Below are 23,589 nucleotides of genomic sequence, written 5' to 3' on the forward strand. Positions count from 1 at the left end.
CTGTTTATAATTTTTGCTTTGCCATAGATCTTGCCTCTGCTTTATGCAACATTTATTCCCATAGAAAGCCTGCCTACTGCACCTTCCTCAGTCTCTTTAACATGTCACGTGCTGGGCTCTGCTTTTGTTCACTTCTCACCCTCACTGCTGCCTCTGAAAGTTCTGAGAATTTCAACTGTACAGCTCCTGCAGCTCTGTAAGTATTTTGCCTACCATGTACTGGGAACATACTGCAGAACAGAGCTGTACCATGCGGCACAGTGTTACAAGCAGGCTACAACAACTTTCCCTTCCAGCACATTAATGAATTTCACGTTCCAAGAAATTGTGAAGACAGTGCACTAGTAACAAGCCATGAGCAACCCAACTGTACATTGACAATTAATAAAATATGCTAAGTGTCAATTCTTTTCACAGTATCGTTCCATTTTACTTAGCCCCAGTCTGCAGTTCAAAAGTTTTTGGCAGCGAGCAGCACCATAAATCATAACTCTTGTGGCATCTGTTCCTCCCCAGAACTGGAGGTGGAGGTTAGGAACTGGGGCAAGTCAACAGCACAGCTGGATGTTTTACTGGACCACCATAACAGTTTTCAAGTCTAGTTACTGTTCTGAAATCAGATAATGGTGTGTATATACATATATGGACATACAAGTTACAGCTTCCTGGTTAGAAGACCAGTATGGCCATGAACTGTTGGAGAAAGAGTTTTTTGACAATTTTGATCACATTCAGGAAAGTAATAACTTTGAACAAAGAATTACCAAAGTCACCAGTGCCCTTCACTGCCTACAGTTCCATGTTAAACATGCATATTTTTTTTTATTTAAATCATTGCTCTCTGGATCCCAACCCTCAACCAGTTTGACTTGACTCCTTAAAGGGAAGGCAATGCAGTTATGTGAACTGCATGTGCTGTAATAAAACAAAAGCATCTAATTTTCTTTTCCAGAGTTAAGTTTTGAAGAGAGAAAATATTCACCTTTTAAAAGCAATCCCATTTGCTAAACTCATGTAGGGCAAGTCATGCGAAATATATCCTGATAGTGCAATATAATCACTTCCACAATCAGTGTGCAAAACTTTACTGCTCCTGCTCACTGCATTTCAAGCTTCAAGCCTAGAACACTGCCTGTTGCTATCCTGACAGCCAGTCTCATTGCAAAAAATGTGCTGCATACAGCAGAAAGATGGCAAAGGAGCACTAAAAAAACTTTGAATGCCAGCAAATTCAAAATAGTAGCTTTTCTTGATGTTATCACCCCTCTACTTTCCTCTCTCTCTGACACCATTTTCCCTAGAGGTGCTATTCTAAACACAGTGTACAGTGGGCAAAATAGAACCAATAGGGAGAAAAGCAGCTCTAGGACCATGGCAGACTGCAAGCAGAATTCAAACTAGGAAAGCTATGCTCAGAGCTTGACACAGAGCAGATGTGCTTTTCTTCATGGAATGCACCAAATGTATCTCTCAGTTAACTGTGACACCTACATCAGGAAGTGCTGCACCTCTCTCACTTCCACCCTCATCCAAGATAGAGCAATAAATACACAGTGCTAGTCAACCTCTCACCACTCTATCACTGTTTTACTGTAGAACAAAGAGAATTACTTAAAATACTCTGAAAAAATTGGGACAGGTGAGGAAGGGGAATGCTGCAGAAAAAACTTGCAAACAGCATCTGTGAGGAGCCATGAAAACAAAATAGCGTTGAAAACTAACTGTAACATTACTGGTCTCAGTGGGATTTAGGCAGGCAGGCAAAGCTTTTGGTCATCAGCTGTAACACTCAAGTTGTGATGGTCGCTTGCCAATTAGTGCCTGTACCTTTTGTTTCCCATTAAATGTTAATTAGGGAGTGCTATACACCTGGTGCTTGGAGAGCAGCTCCAGGAGCAGTAGGCAAGAAAAAAACAGTTAGCAGGCAGGCATCATTTAGTGCAAGAGTGTGCAAAAACAAGGTTTAGAAATGCTGGGTTACGGCTGTGTGAGCTGCCTGGGACTGTGGAGCACTGTGCTTGAGTTACTCCTTCTTGGGTAAGTTAATACCTTCTTGAGTGTCATCCCAGTTCAGAGCTGTAAAGAAAGTCTCAGGAGAATTTGTAATGCAAACAGTGTTCTACTATTGTTTGGTTTAGTCATTTCCAGCTAGGCCAGGCTAAAGTCTGGCCAAAGTAAGTCAAGGAGAGCCAATTAACGTGGAGTTTACAGAAGTGGTCAGTTCAGTTCCTAAAATGCTTTTGCTTCATTTGTTCTGATTGGTGTACTAAGACTGCGCCTATCCCATGTTTCCATGTGTTTTTATTTTTATATGAGTCACTTAAGTGTCTTATTGGAAACTTTTTTTCCTCTCCCGTGCCCCTAAAATGTTTTTCCACTACTGTTGAGGCAGTGAAAATGAACTGAAAGTTAAGCAGGAGGTGTTTAAATGCTTCCTATTTTTCTTCTGAAGACTGAAATTCTGACTGTTTGTAGCTCAAGTAATTGCCGTGCCATGCTAATTGAGTCTTACAGTGTGCAGAAGTGAATCAAGGCAGTGAAAGCTCAGGCTGTATGTTTGCAGGTGTTGTTATATATTTCCCTCTCATCTACAAGTTGTTGCTCCTTTTAACTGAGTAATTATTGTTGCCCCTTTACACTGTTATGTGGTTAGACTTATAACTAAAGGCCTGGAGTAGGTCATGAGAGCAAAAGAATATATGTAGATCCTTTGACTGAAGTGATTCCATAAGTAACCTTAATCATGTTTAAGCACCCATGAGGTTCCATGCATTCCCTGCTCTTAAGCAGGCCAGCCTCTCCATGCACATTTGCTCCTTGAAGTCCACTGCCTTTCCACAATGTTAAACTTGGAATTGTTTCAGATAGTGTTATGCTGCCCCATGTCCTCGCAGTCTGAATTTAATTTTAAAAAAGAGAGTTAAAGAGTGGTCATAGAATCCTGGAATAGTTGGGTTGGAAGGGACCTCAACATTTATCTGTTTCCAACACCCTGCCTTAGGAAGTTACCCCCACCAGATCAGGCTGCTCATGGCCCCAGGAACATCTCCAGGGACGGGACATCCACAATTTCTCCTGTAAAATCCATATGCAAAATAATATTCCAAAACCAAATCTATAGGACTGTGCCACGTCTCATATTGGTACTGTGTTGAAACAAACCATATGTTCCCCCCTTCTTTCTCTCTCAGTGCCACCAGGCACTGGTACCATCTCACCCTAGATGGAAGGCAATCTATTTGCGATAACTAGAAATGAAACAAATGCTTTCACAGGAAACACCATTTTGATGTTTCCGTCCAACAAAGCAATGGCAAAGCAACCATAGCAGTTATGTGCATAATGGGGATATACTTCTGTCTGGTGCCAAACATCTGTGCTCTTAAGTACAGCTCGCTGCCAATTTCAACCTACTTCCTGACACCGTTCAGCACTGCCTTAGACAAAGTGCAACAGGAAAGGGGGTGGAGGAGGGCTGCTATCCTGTCCCCCATTGAAATGAAAAAAAAATCCCTGAGACATATGGTCTTGCATAAAATAACCATCAGAGAGAAGCCTGCTGCAGTGTCAGGTTAGTGGGAATATTCTAATTATACGATGTCAAAGCACTGCCTCATTTGCAGTCGCCGAGTGAACCAAATGTAGATGACAAAACTGCAGGTCGGAAGAGATGCGGATTTTAACAGCATCAGAACCTTTACCCTCACATTACTAAAAACAACTCTAAGCCCAGTACTTAGCAAGTAATGTAAATAAGAATCTAGATAAACTGCTACTTCTGATAGCAGGAAAAAAAAAAGTGCTTTTTTTTTTTTTTTTTTTTTTAAATTAGTAAGTAAAATCTGTCTCAAAACAACTTATCACTAAGGAAACACTAGATCTCAGACTTGTAAGTGCCTCATTTTGAGCAAGATTTACGCTTGTCCTTATGTAACAGAACCGATAGCCATGTGAGGAGAGCTGACAAGTTGTGTCCAAATCACAAGGCACGTGTGTGCTCATGAAAACTGGAGCCATGTCAGTTATGCTACTGGTTTATCAAGCTCTCTGTTCTCCAGGAGAACATTATCTGGTTTGTAATATGTCAGAGAACGTCAAATTAAGGGCTGTACAGCAGTGAAGGATAGAGCAGAAAGCGTTCCATTCCAGGCCATTGAGTCCCTTTAACATCTACATGCAGTAATTCCCAAAACTATCTACTCAGTCTCGATCACATGGAAAACATAGCACAGCATTAGCTCTAAACCTTGCACTCAGTGCAGCTCGAATATTAGACCATCCAAGTGGATTAAAGAAGATGACTGATTTAATAGCAATAATTCTTTTAATGATAACTTGTTGCATTTTCCCTCCCCCACCTCCTTAAATGTTTAATAGTTCGCTTCCTGGATTCCCAGGGCATAAACTGAGCATATTTTCTTCCTACAGGAAATGATCCAATTACATTCATTTATAATTGATAATGAACTGTTTAAGCTCATTTTGCTCTTGAAAAATCTTAACAGCTTGCAGTTGGTTTGCTAGTCCTTCTCCCCTTATCTGCAGCTCAGGGACATCATTTAAGGAAAAAGTGGGGAGCTGTCTTAGCATATTCCAAGCAAGTAGACCAGGGATGGATTTCAGCCCTAGTGAGCTGAGCTGTCTCAGGGCAGAAGGGAAATAACTTAGCTACTGATGACTACTCAATAACTAAATTGCTTGCAACTTGGCCAGAGAGGAATCTCAATCACAGGGGGGTTAAGGCACCTGGCAGCAAGTGGTCCTACTAATTTCAGTGCAGGCATTTCCATAAAAAAACACTCAGCATTAAGAACTATTGTGGTTTTTATATATATATATATATATGTATTTATATTTATATTTTTTTATATATATATATTTATATCTATATATAGCTATATGTATTACTGTTCTTTCAAGAATCATTCTTTCCTGTGGTTCTGTCCCTTTTCACCATCAGCTATGCTGCTAGCCAACCTTCTTCCTATTTTTGTTAATATCAATTCCAGTAAAGAGATTTCTAGAGCTAAATGCAGTAGAGCTGCAGGAGAGCTGTCCAGATAATTTAGTGCCTTTCTGCACACCTATACTGAAGTTCAAGACCTAGGGTTGAAATACTAACCGTAAATTTGTAACTGGATATTTGTGGAGATTTTTTTTAATGAAGATAAACTTTATGCTAAGGTTGTGGGTGTTTTTCCCGTCACAGTCTTTGCCATTGTGGAAACAACTTCAAAAATACAAGTAAAATACGTACTGTGTAATGCAAGTTCCCAGCTTATATCTGTTGATCAGATTTTTTTCCCCTATGACTAAGGGTGCTTTTCCCACTTGAAATGTCCAGTTCAAAACTGAGTGCCCACAAAATGAGCAAAAAGAGATGAATGCTCGTTTCTAATCCCTTCCATGTAGAATTCTTATGAACTTCTGTTAACAATACAAGACAAAACCATTCTAGACAGAACTGTTTTTGTTGTTTTTTTTTTTTTTTTTACGTCAGTAACTTCCTTTTTAGTTCTACATGAGTCAAGTTCCTATAGTTTTATCTGATACCACTTTGTGGGGATTTCTGAAGTATGAAATATATTTTGAGTATTAAGTGGTGCTAACTCACATTAGTATAAAAATGTTTTGAAGTCTACTTACAACTGCCACAAATTCTAATAACTTTCCTAAAATAAGCTCCACTAATTTAACTTCTACAGGCACAAACCTTTCCCAGCTCTGCCTGCAGAGACAACTAGGCAACTTTCACTCTCCAATCAGTAGGGCTTGTGTTTGCATAAATGGAAGAGGAAGCAGGGATCTTTATCTCAATTTGCTTTTCAGAATGTGATACACTCTGACTTGCTGTGCAAGCTACAAGCACAGAAATGTGTCACAAATGCGAGTACAATGTGGAAATACTGCAAAAACAATTGGAAATAAAATTTCATGCTGTCTTATGGTGGAGTTTTATGGGGACAGTACAGAAACTTCAGCCCTACTGGGGAAACACAAAACAGAATAACAATCTACCAAAGACGACAGCTGCCTGACATCAGGTACAATGTACCCAATAGAAGTAGGGAAGGTTGATTCTACCACAGACTACCCCTGCGCTCAAACAGGCAGCAAACAATTCCAGATGGGGTAGGGCAGACAGGCAGTCAGGGTGCTAGAAAACACATGGAGCTATCCAGCAATGGAGTAGAGACGTATGGTCTCATATAAAGACTCCAATGTTTGATTCAAATGGCACTAGCATCTTTGTTCCCAGATCCTTTACTTAATCACTTGTTCTCACAACTGTTGTTTCATAATTGACCAAAATAGTTAGAATGACAGTGTTCAGAACTGCAATGTTTCCTGCTTCTATGATTGCAGACATACTCTGCTCCCTTGACAGAGTCCAGCACTGTTTTTGCACTACAGAGAAGTTTATCTGATAACTGGTATGTCTCCAGGCTGTCAGTCCCACAGCCTTTAGTCACCTTGTGCAATCTGACCCCCACAAGGAAATTCTGAGTTCGTATTTATTAGTTAGTAGTTAGTATTATTAATAGTTAGTGGCTATTTAGTAAGAACAATGAATCCACAGCATTTCTCCGAGTGAAGGCTCTGGTTCAGCACCATACGGAGCTAGACGCATATGAGTTAGCAGTTAGACCACTCCTAACCCTGATCATCCTCTCCTTAAGATGTTCCATACCCACATGTCTGATTGTTAGGACAAGTGCTGCCTCAGCAGTCTCACAAAGCCATCTAGGAAGGCAATATTTTGGTTATGACAGATAGACTTAGTCCTAACAATGAAACTTGGAACTTGATCCTTGGGGTCCCTTTCAACCCAAGCCATTCTATGCTTCTATGAAAATGATAAATTCCCAAATGGCTCTTCATTAAATTAAATATACATATATATGATTAAAGTTAATACATATATACATATATATTTAATCTAAATCATTTATGTGAGAGGGAAAAAAAAAGAACAATTCCATTTTCTCATACAGTACTAAATTGCCACATGCTGATATAAATTGTGCACTCCAAAAAGCCACACTGCTGTGGCTTGCTCAGAAGGCCATAGTCCATGTAATTACCAGCCAAACTGAATCAGTAAACTGCTCCTGATAGCATAATAAGTTGCCCTCAGCATTTTTCTTCTAAGCTCTAGATTTCCCCTTGGATTTATTTACTCTGACAATGCTGTTCACTTTACTACTTGGTAAAGTTAGATATTAGTGATGCCGGAAGAGCTGGAAACTTCAAAAAACAGTCACCTCTTCACATAAGTCCATGCACAGTTTTTAATTGTCAGGTGGTATTATTTAAAAAAAAAAAAAAAAAAAAAAAAAATGCAATGCACCATGGAGGTGCTTCAATTCTTCCAAACTTCATTGGGATTTTTATCTGAAGTAGGAAAGTCTAATTTCAATACAAGCTTTCAAGATCTGAACTTGTTTTTCTCTAAATGCTGATCACCAGCTGTCTTGAACATTAATCCATGGCCATCATTGAACATATTTCACAGAGTCACAGAATGGTCTAGGTTGGAAGGGATCTTCATGATTATGAAGTTCCCACCATCTCACTGTGATTTAACTATCCAAAGAAAATAAATTGTCATAATCGTTTAGACTTCTAACAACTGCAGAAGTAGGTAGAAACAGATACACTTAAGATTAAGCTTATCACTTTTTTTTTCCATCAGCAAATGATCAGGATTCCTTCCATTTACTGCAGGTATAACAGAACAGCCAAAAAAAAATTTAGAGCTTAAAGTTTGGTAGACGCAAATACAGCAGAATAGAGGAGCAGCTTCTCCTACTATTCATACTGAACAATTTTGTGTTGCAGTTTTGCTGGAGGGTTTCAATTCTTGGGTCACTGCTATTTCTGTAAAGTGTATATTTTATTAAACAAGAAATATTCAACAATTATAATGGAAGGTTTCACAACTGAACCCTTAGCACTGCACTTCAAGCTATGCTTTTGCATGTTTGTGACTTGGGTATTTCCTTTTCCTCTTTTGAAATTACACTTCCCTTTTGTGACAGAGTGTCTCTCTGAGTCTGTATTCTCTAGTGCATTTGCAAACTGAAATGGATTTATAATTGTGAATAAAAGGAAAACTGTTACTATTTCATATTTGATTAGATCTTGCTTACCAATTTTACAATATGATGAGAGTGAATTGTCACAGTCAATCAAAACCCTTTCAATGCTAACTGATTTATAACTACAGCATATCAATCATTTTAAAACGCATGCATTAAAAACAAAAACAAAAACAAACAAACAAACAAAAAAAAAAAAAACAGGGAAAATAAAAACTATGGATATTATGGATACCTCCATCTACACCACTTAGTTAAAAACAAGGACAATGATAGCACGTTGTTAACCATCTGCTTCCGATAAAGACATTTAAAGTGCTTTACTAAAGGAGAGAGAATAGTTTTAGATGCCGTGCCAGTAAAATGAAACTACACTGAAATTCAGTGGTTTTCAGGAAGTTGGGGACAATTTTCTAACCTCTAAAAGTTGTCTGGAGCTATCAAATAATTAGCTTGGCTTCGTTTAATCGCTTAACCCAACAAATAAGAGCAATGAGAAGACAGAGGTGCACTGATATGTTTCCTGGCAGAAAAGCTTTCTCATGCTTTTTTGTTGTCATAGAAAACGTTTTCTTTAGGCCAAGATAGCCACAACATACAGTCTTTTTATGGACAGAAATATGCAGTGATCCAAATGTTGACTGATCTATTCCAGCTACAGCCTGCTAAACAAAAACCTCAACAAATCATGAGTTCAGGCACAGCTTAAAGGAGCAGACAACGCTGAAGCTGCAGAACAGTTTACTCAAAGTGTTCTTTTTCTGTACAGCTCCTGTCAATCTCAAACTAGTCCTTTAACAATGAGGTGCTGCTGTTAGGTGCATCTTTTCTTGCTGTGCAGATACAATATGCACACATCTGCTACTTCTGTACTGGTCTTTTCACAGGTGCCAAAAGAAGCTAGACTGAGGCTTGTGCAGGCACCATCTGCCAAGCTGACTTTCTCTACACACACACACACACACACACACCATGGCTGCTAGCCAGAGACTGCCCAAAAACACCTCAGCCTAAAATAGAGGCTAAGGGGACAGCCTACAAGCTATGCTAACTTTCTGTGTATTTTAATTACAGAATTCTCAAGCTGAGCTCTTCAGAATCCTCAAGGGATCATACTCCTGCTGTTTCCTCAGAGAGCCTAAGAAATCCACAGAGAAATTCAGCTCCTGGAAAGGGTCTGATCTGCAGGTCAGTGACTTCTATTTGAGATGATACTCTAAACAAAAACATTTATTTCTTTACCTGACTCTGCCTTGACATATGTATTTTGAAATGCAATATCTGTGGAAATTCAGTAGCCTAACCAAGTGGGACTAAATATTTAGCTTTTGTAAGTCTTCCTCTGGTGGCTTCAATGTTGCATTTCTTTGTGCCAGCAGAAGAACTGATTTGTGTAAGTATTTTAAATAGCAAAAACAGAGATTAAAAAAGGAGTACCACATGGGCTGTATCTCATTTCAGGAAAATAAATGTCACTCTATGAAAAGGTTGATTATACATCTTTAGAATATGCAAGGAAGCTTCTCAAATTACATTTATTTTAAGCAATAATAAGGAAAAAAAAAGTTGCCCCATTATGCTTTTAACTTCCACAAAAAAATAAAACAAAAACAAAAAAAACCCAGGCTATTGAAAGGAAGTGATAAATTGATGACTGCATGATATCTTGTATGTGAGTGGTATCCTTTATTCAAAAAAAAAAAAAAAAAAAAAAAAAAAAAAAAAAAAAGGAAATGAATTATAATGACATCACTTTCAGAAAAAGGATTTCATTCTTGGCTTTAAGTTTACAGTAGGCTTTGTTCCTTTTTGCTGCTTACACGCAGCAGCAGCAGTCTAAACCTTAAACAAAGCACACGGCCTTTGGTTGAACATAAAGTAAATAAATTAGGTCCTTACAATCAAACACATCTGCTCTAAGGACAGCTACAATAACGTCCAGCCACTGACCACAAACATAACTTTCCTCTTGCTTTGATCTCTTCTTGCAATTCAGAGTAATCATTTGAAGAGTCCCCTCTCACTAATGAGAGTCTCTCAATGCACATTTGGGGAAAGAAAAAAAAAATACAACTGAAAGTCTCATTCCTTAGTAGAAACACAAGTGGTTAAGGTCTAGCACGTATTTAGAACGCTTCTCTGAATACAAAGACTTATGCAATAGATATTTTTCACTCATTCCTAATGATTTCAACCAGTTATTCTCAACTTTCCCGCAGTAATGGCCTCCATTTTAGATGAAGTCTGCAACAGCTATACTTCAATGTATTCTCCTCAAACTCACTTAACAGAGCCTGGAGTCATCAAACTCCATACAAGGTCTGAGCATGAACACTTGCAGAAGTGGTAGGCAATGTTTATTATCAGAACTGCATTTCTAAGATATGGAGGAGAGAAGCATAATGCACTGGATTTACAGATTTAGGAACCAATTCTGCCTGGCAAAGTAAGTGGAAGTGGAGAGTATGCTATAAACTTCAGGAAATGTTCTTGCCTAGTACTCACAGAATTGATTATCCCTTTAAGTGCTTGGAATCCTCCAGTGACAGGGAAGACTTGCTCTTTTGTGTCAGCAATTCTTTCAAGCTTTGGAGAGAACACAAACATGCATGTGAATCACTTGGCAAATTAAACACTTCATATGACTTTTCAGCATTAAAATATAAAGGGATGAGGAAAAAAAAAACAAAAAAAAAAACACCACTTTTCATCATCCCTGCAAAAAGAAGGAAAGTTTTGAGTTCTTCTCAGCTATAGAAGCTACCTCTAACTTTTCTAAATGGGAGGATTTGCTAGAATGTATTGCAGCAAACTAAATTCTATAGTAGCTATCCATCATATCAAACAAACACAATAAAGAAACCTTTTAGAGCTTGTATTTTGGTGGTAATTCTGAATTTCTTTCCAGAGTTACCTTCCCTGTTTGCTCTGCCTTACACTAAAAAGCCTTTCTATGTGCCTTTACAGTAGTAAAATATCTCTTGCACTCTTTCACCTGACAAGAGTAGCTGCAGTGACTATTAGGACAGTTCTGCCACAGAATAGAAGCTCTGGAAGAACTTCCAATCAATGAAGACAGGGATCATGGATCCTTAGTTTATTTTCATTTTATCTTTTTTCCCATTTCCTTTAGCTGTTACACTCTCTGCTTAGCTTGTCTGGAGCTACACAGTAGACACAGCGATGTCATATATACACTGTTGCCTAATCTGGTAACTGTCTCACTGGAAGAGTTTTACTTTTGCTACAGGCAGCTATAAGTTAGCAAGGATATAGCCTGCAGCTTTTTTCTACAGTAAAAGTGACACCCACATATTCTACTCGTGCCTGTAAACACATGGGACTGTCTGCCAGTGAAGGTACAGTACAGCCTAATGTATAACACTGAACATGAACCATATAAAAACCCTGCAATGTGCTACAATCTAGTAATCTGAAATAGTAATATTCTTACCTGTGCTTGTACAAAATCAAGGACGCCAACACAGTAAACTCTAGCCCCCAGCTGTCTGGATGTCTTCGCCTGTCCCAGAATAGAGAGGAATGAGTATTTTTTCATCCAGTGGTCATTACAAACTCTTAGAATATGTGTTTTCAACTAGTGCTCACCTCTTTTTCTGCATACAAAGGAATCTGACCATCTAGCTTGCCATCTGTCAGCGCAATGATGATGCTAGAAAACCTCGATGCTCCCTGCTTCTCAATCTGCAAATTGGCCTGAAAATGAAAGATATTTATTGCACTTAAGATTATATCTTAACTTTTAACTAGGACGTTGGTTGTAAGTAAACAAAGTGTCTCATCTGAACAACTCTGTTTCATCTTCATACTTATCTCTTCAGATAATCCCCTTACAAATTACAAACAAGGAAATCATTTATCACTACAGTCCAGTCAGCAGTGAGTTCATCTGAAGTACTGGGGTCATTCATTAATTGACCTATTCTTGAAAAAAAAAAAAAAAAACCACATACCTTCACAGCTCTTTAAATCCACCATAAGATTTCTTTTGCTATCCATGGATTTTAAATGTCAGTCAGTAGGTTCCAAGATATAAAGATAATGGCTTAATATTACAGTTGTTTTGCTTTGTTTTCCTTTCAAATAGTAACAGTCTTTTGTTTGTCGAACTGTTCAGCCCAAAGATTGCAATTACAATCTTGGCTCTATGGATATTAAAGGAAAAAAAAAGAAGTTTCTACCCATGGGATGAGAACAGAGGATATTGTGATTGCAAAATAATGAGCAAAACCTACCTGTTTTAACCCTTCATGTATGTATGTGTCACCTGCTGGTTTCACTTCTGCCAAATTCTTGAGACCTTCCTTGATTTTCTCTCTGGAGAAAAAAAAAAAAAAAAAAAAGGTAAAAGACTTAGCATCAACTTACAGTAGGCAAAGGTGTTAGTTTATCAGTGGAAAAATAACATTTATAATAAATGAGATCTGAAATAAAAATCTGTGAAATACGGCACGTAGCTGAGATATAACGTGGAGGCAGATTGTCTATTCATCACAAAAGTGCCTGTTGTAACAGTTATTTTAGGTCTCAATAACACAGGATGCCTTGATGAGTCAAAGGCCCATAGTCAAGTAAAACCCTTCAGATGGAGGAGATGCTGCCAAGAAGCGGCCGTGCCTCAGCATTAAAACAGCTCAATGGTAATTCTGTTATATTCACTTCGCTTTGGTCGATTAAACTGACTTCATTTCCAGTCACATTGCAGTTAGAAAAGGAAATTCCTAAGGGAGCAGTTCTGTTTCTAGTCAAATCATCCAGATCAATATACAGGTATGAGGTGGGAAAAAACTGCAATAATTTGAAAGCAAGTATCAACAGGTAAATGCAGCACCTGCAAGACACCTTTTATCCAAAGCTCTCATGGCTTTTCTGCATGAGCTTTGACAAGATGTCATACTTGCAAAGGCTGCAGCTCACTTACATTTAAAAGAATAAGCTTGTGCTATTATTTCTCATGGGCCTTTGAATAAATCCATCACTGACTGCAAGTGGCTGGGTTAACTGAACAAAACAAAACTAAGTAAAGACAGGAAATCTGGACAATAAATATAAGGAAAAATCAGGAAATGAGCAAGAGCAAAGAGATGGAGGGAAAATGCATTGCAGGATTTATGAAAGGTTTTCCTAAAGCACATACACACACACACATAAAAAAAAAAAAAAAAGAAAGAAAAAAGACAGAGAAGGAATGCATATGCTGCTCTGCCTGAATGCCACCCACAAGTCATTTGTTCCATGGATGGGGTTTTTCTATGTGTAGAAGCTTTGTTCCTAAGTACAATCCATTGATGTAGTAAGCTCCCAATCACAGGATCAACTGATAGAATTTAAAACTTTAAAAAAAAAAAAAAAAAAGTTGCATGAGTATATGGAAAGCAAGTTACGTAAGATAATACAATCTGTTTGATCCAAATATTTTATATTCAGCATCTATAGAAACAACTTGAAACTGATTATGTACGAAGGCAGATTATAAACCACATACTCAGTGCTTGCCAGGATGAGTGGCAGCACATCACAGGCGTTAGTGTTCTGCTGCCAAGAAATAAGCAGCAACCAAAGTCCCAGTTTTCTGAAACAGATTTCATTCTGCAAAAATAACTTTTGTACAATCAGTTGGGCTTTATTTATCTGAAATGTCTTGTGACCCAGGCACACTGAAATCTCTGGTGTTTCCAGGCCTCTGCCTACAAGAGGTTCCAGGAAAATCTTTGGCAGCAACAGCTTTTTTAGCTGCAACTCCATCAGTCGCCGCCCCTTTCTCTTAGGGCACGTGTTGCAGATCAGCCCAGCCAGATGCTTTGAGCTTGTCAGGTAGGACTCAGTCCCAGTGTGACTGTCATGAGGCCAACACAGAAACCCAAGGCCTGAGCAGACGATTCCCAAAGACAGCAAGAGTAGGGTTGGCTGAGGCACCCTACAACTTGTACCCAGGAGGTTTGAAGGGCGGACATAGGAGCCTGTGTCTGCCTGAATCTTTCTAAACTCTCCCCTCCCTGGTTTCTGTAATGATCTATTGTAGCCAGAGAACACTGCAGAGAAGATCTGGTTTTACATGAAACTCGTCTGAACTGAAATAACAGAGCCATGACCTCAGTCTGGGTGTCTGGACACAACTGCAGCAAAATTCAATAATGGTAATACAGGCTGGATTGCCTTTGGCTTCATGGTTTAAGTCAAATGCGGGAGGGAAATGGAAAACAAAATGATATCAGCAACTTAGAGCTTCTCTGTGACTGAGCTGAATGAGCACAGACTTACTAACTCTTCCTCATTCATTGTATATGCACACATTCATTGTATATCACACCTCTCTTTGAGAAAAGGCACATTCAGTTTGTAACAGCTACCCTGTCTCTCAGAAACTTTGCAACTACTTCCAATAAATCTTCCAGTAGCAGGCAGGCAAATGCATCTGCAGCTACATGTCCTTTGCCAATTTGCTCTGGGGTTTCTTTTTGGCTCCTCAATGGAGTTCTGCCAAGAGGGGCTGCAGGCACAGCCCCACTGTGGCTAAAAAAATAGAGGAGATAGCAGTGGCCTCTGCAGTGCCCTTAGAGGAACCCTGCCATGCTTCATCTCAGAGAGCAGGACCTCATGCCAGCATTACTCACTCCAGCTGGAGAGAGCTTGTTGGCTGTGTGAAAGCTGTGCCAACTCCTTCGGGAAGCGTGTGGGCCTGTCTGCAAACATTACTCCCTGCTTGGGCCAAAGGCTGCAGCTATGTTGTCTAGGTGTCTGAAGTCAAGGGTGCTACCTATTGCTTTTCTAAAGTTTAATTGGCACAATGCTAATAAGAGTGCTGTCAGCAGCCCAGTGGTCTGACTGCTGATGTTGCTGATATGTTGCATTTGGACATGGACAAAGAGACAAGATTTACCCTTGCTAGAAAGCAAAGCGTGCTTGAAGACAGAAGCTTAAAAGCTATTCAAATCATTGCTTTTTCATAGGTACCAGTCTGAGAAACAAAGGAACAGTGCTCTTTAAGAACAGAAAGGATGGCTGCACCCCCAGCAAACGCAGCTTACCCACCAGTGAGAGTTAACTCTACGCATCAGCTAGATGTGTGATTTGAAGGAGCTTATGGCTTTCTACAACTCTCAAATAGTACAGAGGGCCATGCACAATAATACTTATTCTGCTTAAAATGTTAAGCCTCCTGCATGGGCTCTGGGTAGAAGAAAGACAAGTACCATCAGAAACCTGAAATTCTGCTAGCCAGCACAAAACTGGCCCTAGGAGAATGCAGGAGCTGTTGCTAAGTGTAACTGCTTTTCCAAGCAACTTGCTTTTTAAAACTAGCAGCACAGCTGAGACCCACATGTGAATGCGTAAATTTTCGCTGACCATTTGCTTATAGTATCCAGTCAAATTTCACAGGGGAAATGTGCATCTCTACAACAGCACGTAAACAGCATGAGAAGTCTTTTCCATTCCAGTGTTTTTTTCTATGTATTTATCATAGCACTGTGTATACTGAGGTTAGCAATGACTTCTGTTTGCAGAGTTATCCACACAGCACTGTTCGCAGTCACAAAATGTTTGGTAATCTGGGGCCTTAACCGCTATAGTGTGGCTTTCTTTATATCCACAGCTTCATAACGCAGTAAAAAACAGCAGTAACTGTGTGCAAACAATTAGAATCCTATGGCTTTTAAAACAAAAAAGGCCTCCCAGCTTTGAGCTGACTGCTGGGAATAAATTGTGGTTTCCTGGCATTTGTGAATTAGCGAGTGAGGGGAAAAATATCCCAGCACGGCCAAAATGCACATAAACTAACAAGGCTGCATCATCCCATCATCACACACAGTGCAGTTTCACATCCCTGATCCTGCACTGCACTTCGCATCCTCATCTCCCATTCAGAACTAGAGTGTGGAATTCCAAGCAATTTTTAACTGCTGACTTTCTGTATTTAAAGGACAACTGTTCCAGCTGTACCCATCCCTTCTTGCTGATCTGCATAGGGTTGCAGACACTCCTGCCCCCTTCTTCATCTTCCTTATAATTCCTCCTAAGCAATAAGGCTCTTTTTTGCCCATGCAGGGATGCACAAAAGCAAACCTTGCAATGAAGAAAAGCTGGACAGAGGAACTCATAGCAACTAAATGGGTTCTTCCCATGCTTTAAAGTAGGTTTCCACAGCCTGAAGAGTGCAACTGTCATGCAGTGAGAAAGGCACTTGTGTTTCCATGGCATGATTCCAGAGTTCTGCCCAAGCATTCAGAGTGGTCTGTGTGCTATCAACCAGTTTGATAAGGAGCAGGCTATTGGCAGGGATTAAGGGCCCATTGAAACGGAGAGAAAGGATCTCATTGACTTGAGCAGTCTTTGGAATGGGCTTATATGTCCTCTCATGACCTCTCTCAAGCCATCTGGAAAAATGGCTTATAACCTTGTCTGTCCCTGCAGAGAGCAGATCCGGCACTGGAGTGCGGGTGGGGGGAGACTCTTGGCTGGTCTCAAGTCAGACCACTTTTTGAAATGCTAAACAGGAGGGGAACTGTGTCATTGGACAGTCTGCTTCTAGGGTGCCAGACTGCTTGTTGCCAATGTGTTCTCTTCAGTAAGTGTTGTACTTGCTATTATGAATTATTTAAAAAAAAAAAAAAAAAAAAAACACCACAGTAACCTGAACAAATAGGAGAGATCGTGCTTTAGCTTGACTCTACTGAAAGGAACAGAAAGGAAGAACTACCTCCCTCTCACTTTGACACAGTTCATTAATGATTCCTATGTGATCTATCCAGTTGCTCCAAATCCACAGAGTTGTGAACCGTGTCTGGTTTCTGGACAGAAGAGAGACAGCGAGGACGTGATCTGATATGTTTTAAAGGATTTCACCAGGACCCTGGTGGTTTGAGACATTTTCTACAAAACTGTTCCCTATTCTTGTAAAATCAATGCAAGTAGCCTTGCCTTTCACTGCACCTGAAAACATCGGTCATGGAAGGGATCAGGCACATCAAGACATGTCCATGGTGCCAGAAAGACCTCTCACCTTTCAAATGACACAGACTTCACTGTCTAAAGCCTACCCTGAAGTAGAAAATTACAATTAGAAAATACCTACCTTATCTGAAAGTATAGGAAGCATTAATGTACCACTGCGTGCTTTACCTACAGACATTAAGTAACACTAAAGGCTTTTATTTACAGACTCTGCTTTACAAAATTAAATCCAGATCCGCACAAAGGCCTCATGACTGACCACCACCTACAGGTATCAGTTATTGTGCAGTATCTGCTCCTCTGATTTAATAAGAGCTTTTGGTGGGGAGAGGGAAAGAGGGAAATTAAAAACACAGTGCACTAACCTGTCTCCAGTTAATGGCATAATGACTTGTGCCTGGGAGGAAAACACGATGAATGATAATCTCATCTTGGGGCTTTTAAAAGAGGGAAAAGGAAAAAAAAGATTTTAGTCAAACAAAAAGAACAGATGCACATATTCCATTCATGTACTCATGTTTTATTATTATTGTCTTTATCCTCTAATTTCAGAAGAACACACTTTCAAACAACTATACCAAGAATGAGAAAGGAATCAATGTGCTTATGTCCATCTCTCTTCCAGATCTACATTGAGAACAAAGTAGCTGAAATATTATTCTTTCCTGCCTGACTGAAATCCAAATCAACAGGTGCTGAACTTAAGAATTAGAAAGTCATGTGACCCAACAGAATGTGAAATCCATGGGTTGTGATCTACCAACGTTTAAAAAATGTGTTTTCATGGTCATTGGTGTAAAGGTAAGTTGGAGCCATACGCTCAGGGCACACTCTTGCTCTGGTGTATTACACATGGATACATGCAAAAGCTAGTTACTGCTTTGTAAAGTTTGATCCCATCACAGAGTAATTTACAAAGTGTAGCTTTGCATCATAGAATCAGCAGAATCAAAGTAGTAGTACTCTTTGTCCCTTTCCTCTCTAGAAAAGTCTTTCAGACATCTCTACACAAACTCCTGATTTCAGAATGAGAGTGTTTCATCAGTGACACAGAGTTGTGTCACTTAAGATCAACCTCCATAAAAGGATCCAGGAAATTGGCACTGTGAAAAGAATTGTATGAAATTATTTTTACTAGGAATTAAGTCTTTTTTGGAGAAACCTACCTGTCTCTTCCAACAAGATTAAGAGGAATTACCTCCAAACATTACTGGAAAATGCATTCCCTAGGAACCTATATTCCAGAAGGCCAAGATAATAACTTTCCTAAGGTAGGTCCTAACAACACCTGCCCAGCTTGCCTTCAATTTTTATTCATGCCTATTTCAATATATTTGGTAATTTTCATAAATCACAGTGTATGTAATTATAACCCAGGCTGCGTGTTATCAGCTGTGTTAGATGCTGTAAGCAGTTGCCCAATAACAAACAACCAAAATCCCCATCTCTGTGGATTACCTCACCACCCAGCCCAAGCAATGTGAGACTTCCCTCTTTGAGATGCAGCTCTCTGCTGACCAAAACCTCAAAGTTAGAATATAACTAACTTCAGGAAACTGTCCTCTTAGTAAGAAATTCCATTTCAATTTGCGTTCCCAGCACTCAGGTGATGGAGGAGCATCATGTGAGTATGAAGCAACCCTGCCCTTCAGAACCAAGATGCCCAACACGCAACACTGTCACTACAAACACTGTTTTGCAGACAAGCCAGAATGGCAAGCAAATGAACACAAGGCACACAGCTCGGAATAAATTCTTCAGTGAAAGCTTTTGCTGAAGAAAACTGTTACCAAGTGGTTCTCTGTGGTTCTGCCCACAGCTACTCCCTTCAGTTTAAAAATGGCAGCCAGAGCTCCTCTCCACAACTGCTGCAAGGAGCAGTTCGGATGTACAAGGTGAGGAACTGGATTTACACTGAACAAACACCACTCTTTCAGTGGGACAAGAATCACTCACTGCAAAAAAAGTTGTGCTATGATCTCCTCAGGCTTTCTTTTTTTCTTTTAAAGCTTATAGAACTTCCAGCACCACAGGTCATCCACTTGCTCTAGGCAAGGTTTGCTTTGCAGATGATGGATGTGGGAAGTATTAAATTACACAGCCCTATCTGTATCCTGCTATTAGATTCTAAGTGCCCACTCACGTCTTTTGCCTTAGCAGAAACTGCCACACGGATGTGTGTGTGCTGGGGGCTATTTGTTTCAATCATTTCAATTTTCTTTTAAGGAGATGCTACTGCACAGTCACCCTCATCTGGTTGCATTCAGCTGTAGCTAGCAGTGTTTGCACAGCATTCCTGCAGCACCCACGCTTGCCAGCTACACACAGAGCTGATTACACGTCTGCACAACACGAACACAGTCACTATGGCACAAACTTCCTGGGAATTTGTCCAGGCCTGAATCACAGAATCATAGGGATTAGAAGAGACCTCTGGAGATCCCCCAGCTCAACCCTCCTAAAGCAGTTCCCTGCAGCAGCTCATACGGGAAAGCATCCAGGCAAGTACTGAAAGTCTCCAGAGAAGGAGATTCCACAGCCTCTCCGGGCAGCTGTTCCAATGCTCTGTTACCCTCATAGGAAAGTTATTCCACATGTTTGTAAAGAACTTCTTATGTTCCAGTTTGTGCCCCTTGTCCTGTCACTGCACACCACAGCAAAGAGCCTCGCCCCATCCACTTAAAGTTGTTCCATATCACTGCACCACACATCCACACAGACAGACCCATAACCAGGCAGCCTGCTTTACCTACAGCTCTGAATGCAATCTCCAAGAAATATTCTATCAGAAATAAACTGTGTGGCTCACGGAGAAAAAAAAAACAACCAAAAACAATAAAAATGCTGAATGGCATCTGTAAGTAAGAGACAGCGTCCAGAGGTGCATGCTATCACCTTTTTATTCAGTCCCAAACACGAGGAGACGGAATGAAAGTTTGCACTGTTTTCTAGCGATCTGGGCACGGAAGCCAGCCTCTCAGCGTGTTTGTGCAACAATCCACAGAGCTTACAGATGTTAGAAGGACCGAAACGCACCTCACAAACCGCTCCGTCAGCTGGTTCACGAAGTCGAAGATCTCGTGCCAGTTCTGTGCCACACTCCCGGATCTGCAGAGAAAAGCAGTGCACATCAGCAGCCTTACGGACAAAGGGCAGAGGGGCCGTTTCTGGGAGGGATTCGGACCGCGCGGGGCCCTTCGCTTCGCTCCACGCCGCGGTGCCTCCTCCCTCGGCACAAACTTCCCGCACCAACAGCTGCCGCGGGGGAGGGGCGGCAGATGCTGCCCGAAAAACGGATTTTTTCCCCTCGGAAAACGCGTTTTGCACTCAAACTCCCTCCCGCGTGCAGCGGGTGAGGGCATCGCCCCCAGAGCCGGGCCCCCCTCGCTCGCCCCCCGCCCGCACCCGGTGTCCGCCGGCAGACAAAGCGGACCCGCGCAGCCTTACTTGTCCAGCACGAAGTACATGTCGAAGGCGCCGTGGCACGACGGCTGCTCGGCGGCCGGGGCCGGGCTGGCGGAGGGGAGCAGCAGCGGGAGGAGGATGAGGAGCGGCAGCGCGGGCCGCGCCATGGGGCCTCGGGGCGGCGGTGAGGGGACGCGGCCCGGCGCGGCCGTGCTCCGCTCGGCGCTGCTGAAGGGCCGCCCCCCGTCCGGCCCTCCCCCGCCCTCTCCTCTCCGTGTCGCCCGAGGCGGGGGCCGGGGCCGGCCGGGCTCGGCGCGCCCCTTTGCGGCCTTCCGCCCGCCTCCCGCCCGCCGCCGCCGCCGCCTCAGGCGCCTCCTCCCCGCCGGTCCCCGGGGCTGGGAGCGCACTGTTCCGTAGTAACCACAGGAACTCCGGTTAAATCGGAGCCCGAGCGTCTGGCATTGCGCTCAGACAGCCCGCGGAGCTGCCCCCTCGCTGGGACTCAGCCCGAACGTGAGCGTGGAGCGTGCCACCGCTGAACTAGGGACCTCACACAGAACGTACTGACACTGTATTGTTTTTACGATTTTTGTTACATCCTTTGTGAATTCTCACCCTTTGCCGGGGCTGCTGAGCCGTCAACTTTTCTCCAAAACCACATAAAGCTCTTCCAACTCATAGAGCCACGGAATCACAGAACGATCACTGAAGCTGGCTGTCTATGGTTTGGGCAGGTTTATTCCTCTTGGCGTACAAAACCAGCTGGAGGGCTGGGCATGGAAAGTGGTGGCGAATGGAGTTAAACCCATGGTTCCCTACGGGTCAGTGCTGAGGGCAGCCCTGTTCAGTATCTTTATTGATGATCTGGAAGAGGAGATGGAGTGCACCCTCACTGAGTTTGCAAATGACACCAAGTTTGGGGGAAGTGTTGATCTGCCTGAGGATAGGAAGGTGCTATAGAGGGATCTGCACAGTGACAATCACAGAGCTTTAACAAGTCTGAGTGCTGGGTCCTGCCTTTTGGTCACAGCAGCCCCAAGCATCGCTACAGGCTTGGGGAAGAGAGGCTGGAGAGCAACACAGAGGAAAAGGACCTGGGGGCATTGGTTGACATTCATGTGAACATGAGCCAGTAGTGTGCCTAGGTGGCCAAGAAGGCCAATAGCATTATGGCTCATGTCAGAAATGGTACAGCCAACGGGAGCAGGGAGGTGGTTATTGCTCTGTACTCAGATCTAGTGAGGCCCCACTTTGAATATTGTGTTGGGACCCTCACTGTAAGAAAGTCATCGAGGCCCTGGAGCATGTCCAGAGGAAGGCAACAGAGATTAACAGGTTCAAGAGCACAAATTTTATGGGAACAGCAGAAGGAACTCAGATTGTTCAGTTTGAGAAGGGACAGCTCATGGGAGAACTTATTGCTCACTGCAACTGCCTGAAAGGCAGGTAACAGTGATAGGAAAAGAGGGAATGGCCTTAAGTTGTACCAGGGGAAGTTCAGGTTGGATATTAGGAAAAAAAATTATTCTCAGAAAAAATGATGAGGCATTGGAACTGGCTGCCCAGGAAGGTGGTGGAGTGATTGTCCCTCAAGAACTGTGGGAATGTGGCGCTGAGGGATGTGGTTAGTAGGCATGGTGAGGGTGGATTGGTGGTTGGGCTTGGTGATCTTGGAGGTCTTTTCCAACCTTAATGATTCTGTGATTCTATAATATCCATGTTCTAGAACCATAGATTCACAGAATATCCAAGTAATAGAACCATGGAATCAGTGAATGCTCAAGTCATAGACACAGACCCACACTGCACCCTGTATTGAATGGAGCCACACAGATCATCGAGTCCAGCACTTGAACCCACAAAATACCAGCCATGTTCCAACCATGCATGCTGACCAATTTCTCTCCATTTCAGTGTGGTTGCCTCTGAAATACATCGCTTCACAATAGACTGTGCAAAGCTAAATATAGAGTGAGCATTTGGTCTGAAGCATAAGCCGGATCCTTAGCAGTGAGCATGAGGCATTGCAGAAAGCGTTGCAAGAATATTATCCTTTGGATTTTGCCATCTGGGCCTTCAGGTTTTCACAGGAAGTTCAAATATGCTTTATAATCTTAAAATATTTTCTGGGGGCTAAAAAGATGCGCAAGTTTTCTCTGATGAAAAGCTCCAGCCACAAGCTGCATAAACCAAAATTATCTCCCAAGTTAAAAATAAATGTCTATCCACTATTTCTTTGTTTCCTTTGCAGAGTTTTTGCCACAAGCACTCTGTGACAAGCAACCAATGGGATTGGAATTAAAAAGGGTTATTCTTTTGTTCACTGTTTTGTTTCAACAGCCTTTAATCCAGGCAGCTTTGGCTTTTAGTGGACTGCATTCAAAGCTCCAATGGTGGAGAGCCAAAGGTGTGCAGTTCTCCAACTTCTCAGTCCTCAGTACTCTTCCGGCTGGGGCTCAGCTCAGCATTCTGTCTCATGAAATCATAGAATCACAGAATATTCCAAGTTGGAAGGTACACATAAAGGTCACTGGGTCAAATTCCTGGTTCCACACAGCACCACTCAAAAATCACACCATATTACTAAGAGCTTTGTCCAGACACCTCTTGTGCTCTGGCAAAATCAATGCCATGATCTGCCCTGAGGAAACTATTCCATGCCCACATCCCCCTAGTGAAAAACCTTTTCCTAACACTCAGCCTGACGTTCCCCTGGTCTCAGGATACATTACGTTACATTACGTTCTCCTAGCAAAATGATGTGCTGGAGCTTTCAGCTCTACCCCAGCTTGCATCCCACCATGGCATCCATCACAGGAGCAGTGGGTCAATGGGGCAGTCCATGTGGGGAAAGACAAAGCATAGTTCAGTTTGTTATCCTCATGGAGCCTCCATCTCTGAATCAACATCATTCATGTGACAAGATAGGGGAAGGAACCTGCGTCAGCCACAGCTGTGATGAGCTGGCAAAGCTGGTATCTCTGACATCCGTCGGATGACGGATGATGTCAGAGATCCATCATCTTCCTCTCACTTCCAGCAGACAGCTTTCACACACTGCACTGGTTATTGGAACCACAGGACTCCACACAAAATTTGAAGTATTTTC

At 41.8% G+C, this 23,589-nt stretch overlaps 1 protein-coding gene and 1 long non-coding RNA gene across 3 annotated transcripts in view; one reads left to right on the forward strand and one right to left on the reverse strand.

The window, feature by feature from the left end:
* The window catches only part of ANTXR2 (ANTXR cell adhesion molecule 2), a 99,961-nt gene extending 79,221 nt beyond the window's left edge, over positions 1–20,740 (reverse strand). Inside the window, exons 1-7 of the mRNA XM_048941540.1 lie at positions 20,523–20,740; positions 20,112–20,183; positions 17,441–17,512; positions 12,359–12,440; positions 11,712–11,819; positions 11,557–11,625; positions 10,608–10,688 (exon numbers count right to left, since the gene is read on the reverse strand). Coding sequence (XP_048797497.1) covers positions 10,608–10,688; positions 11,557–11,625; positions 11,712–11,819; positions 12,359–12,440; positions 17,441–17,512; positions 20,112–20,183; positions 20,523–20,647 — 609 coding nt within the window. The 5' untranslated portion in view covers positions 20,648–20,740. The remainder of the gene's footprint in view (positions 1–10,607; positions 10,689–11,556; positions 11,626–11,711; positions 11,820–12,358; positions 12,441–17,440; positions 17,513–20,111; positions 20,184–20,522) is intronic.
* Positions 1,932–20,103, forward strand: LOC125691768 (uncharacterized). Of its 2 annotated transcripts, XR_007376239.1 has the most exons (5): positions 1,932–2,037; positions 9,177–9,290; positions 17,701–17,876; positions 18,061–18,346; positions 18,675–20,103. It is a non-coding gene; the product is annotated as an uncharacterized LOC125691768 (long non-coding RNA). The 2 variants fall into 2 exon arrangements; XR_007376238.1 differs by having other exon boundaries at positions 17,701–18,346.
* Positions 20,741–23,589: the final 2,849 nt, after the last annotated feature.

Source organism: Lagopus muta, chromosome 4 (genome assembly GCF_023343835.1).
Source record: "Lagopus muta isolate bLagMut1 chromosome 4, bLagMut1 primary, whole genome shotgun sequence".
Taxonomy (NCBI): Eukaryota; Metazoa; Chordata; class Aves; order Galliformes; family Phasianidae; genus Lagopus; species Lagopus muta.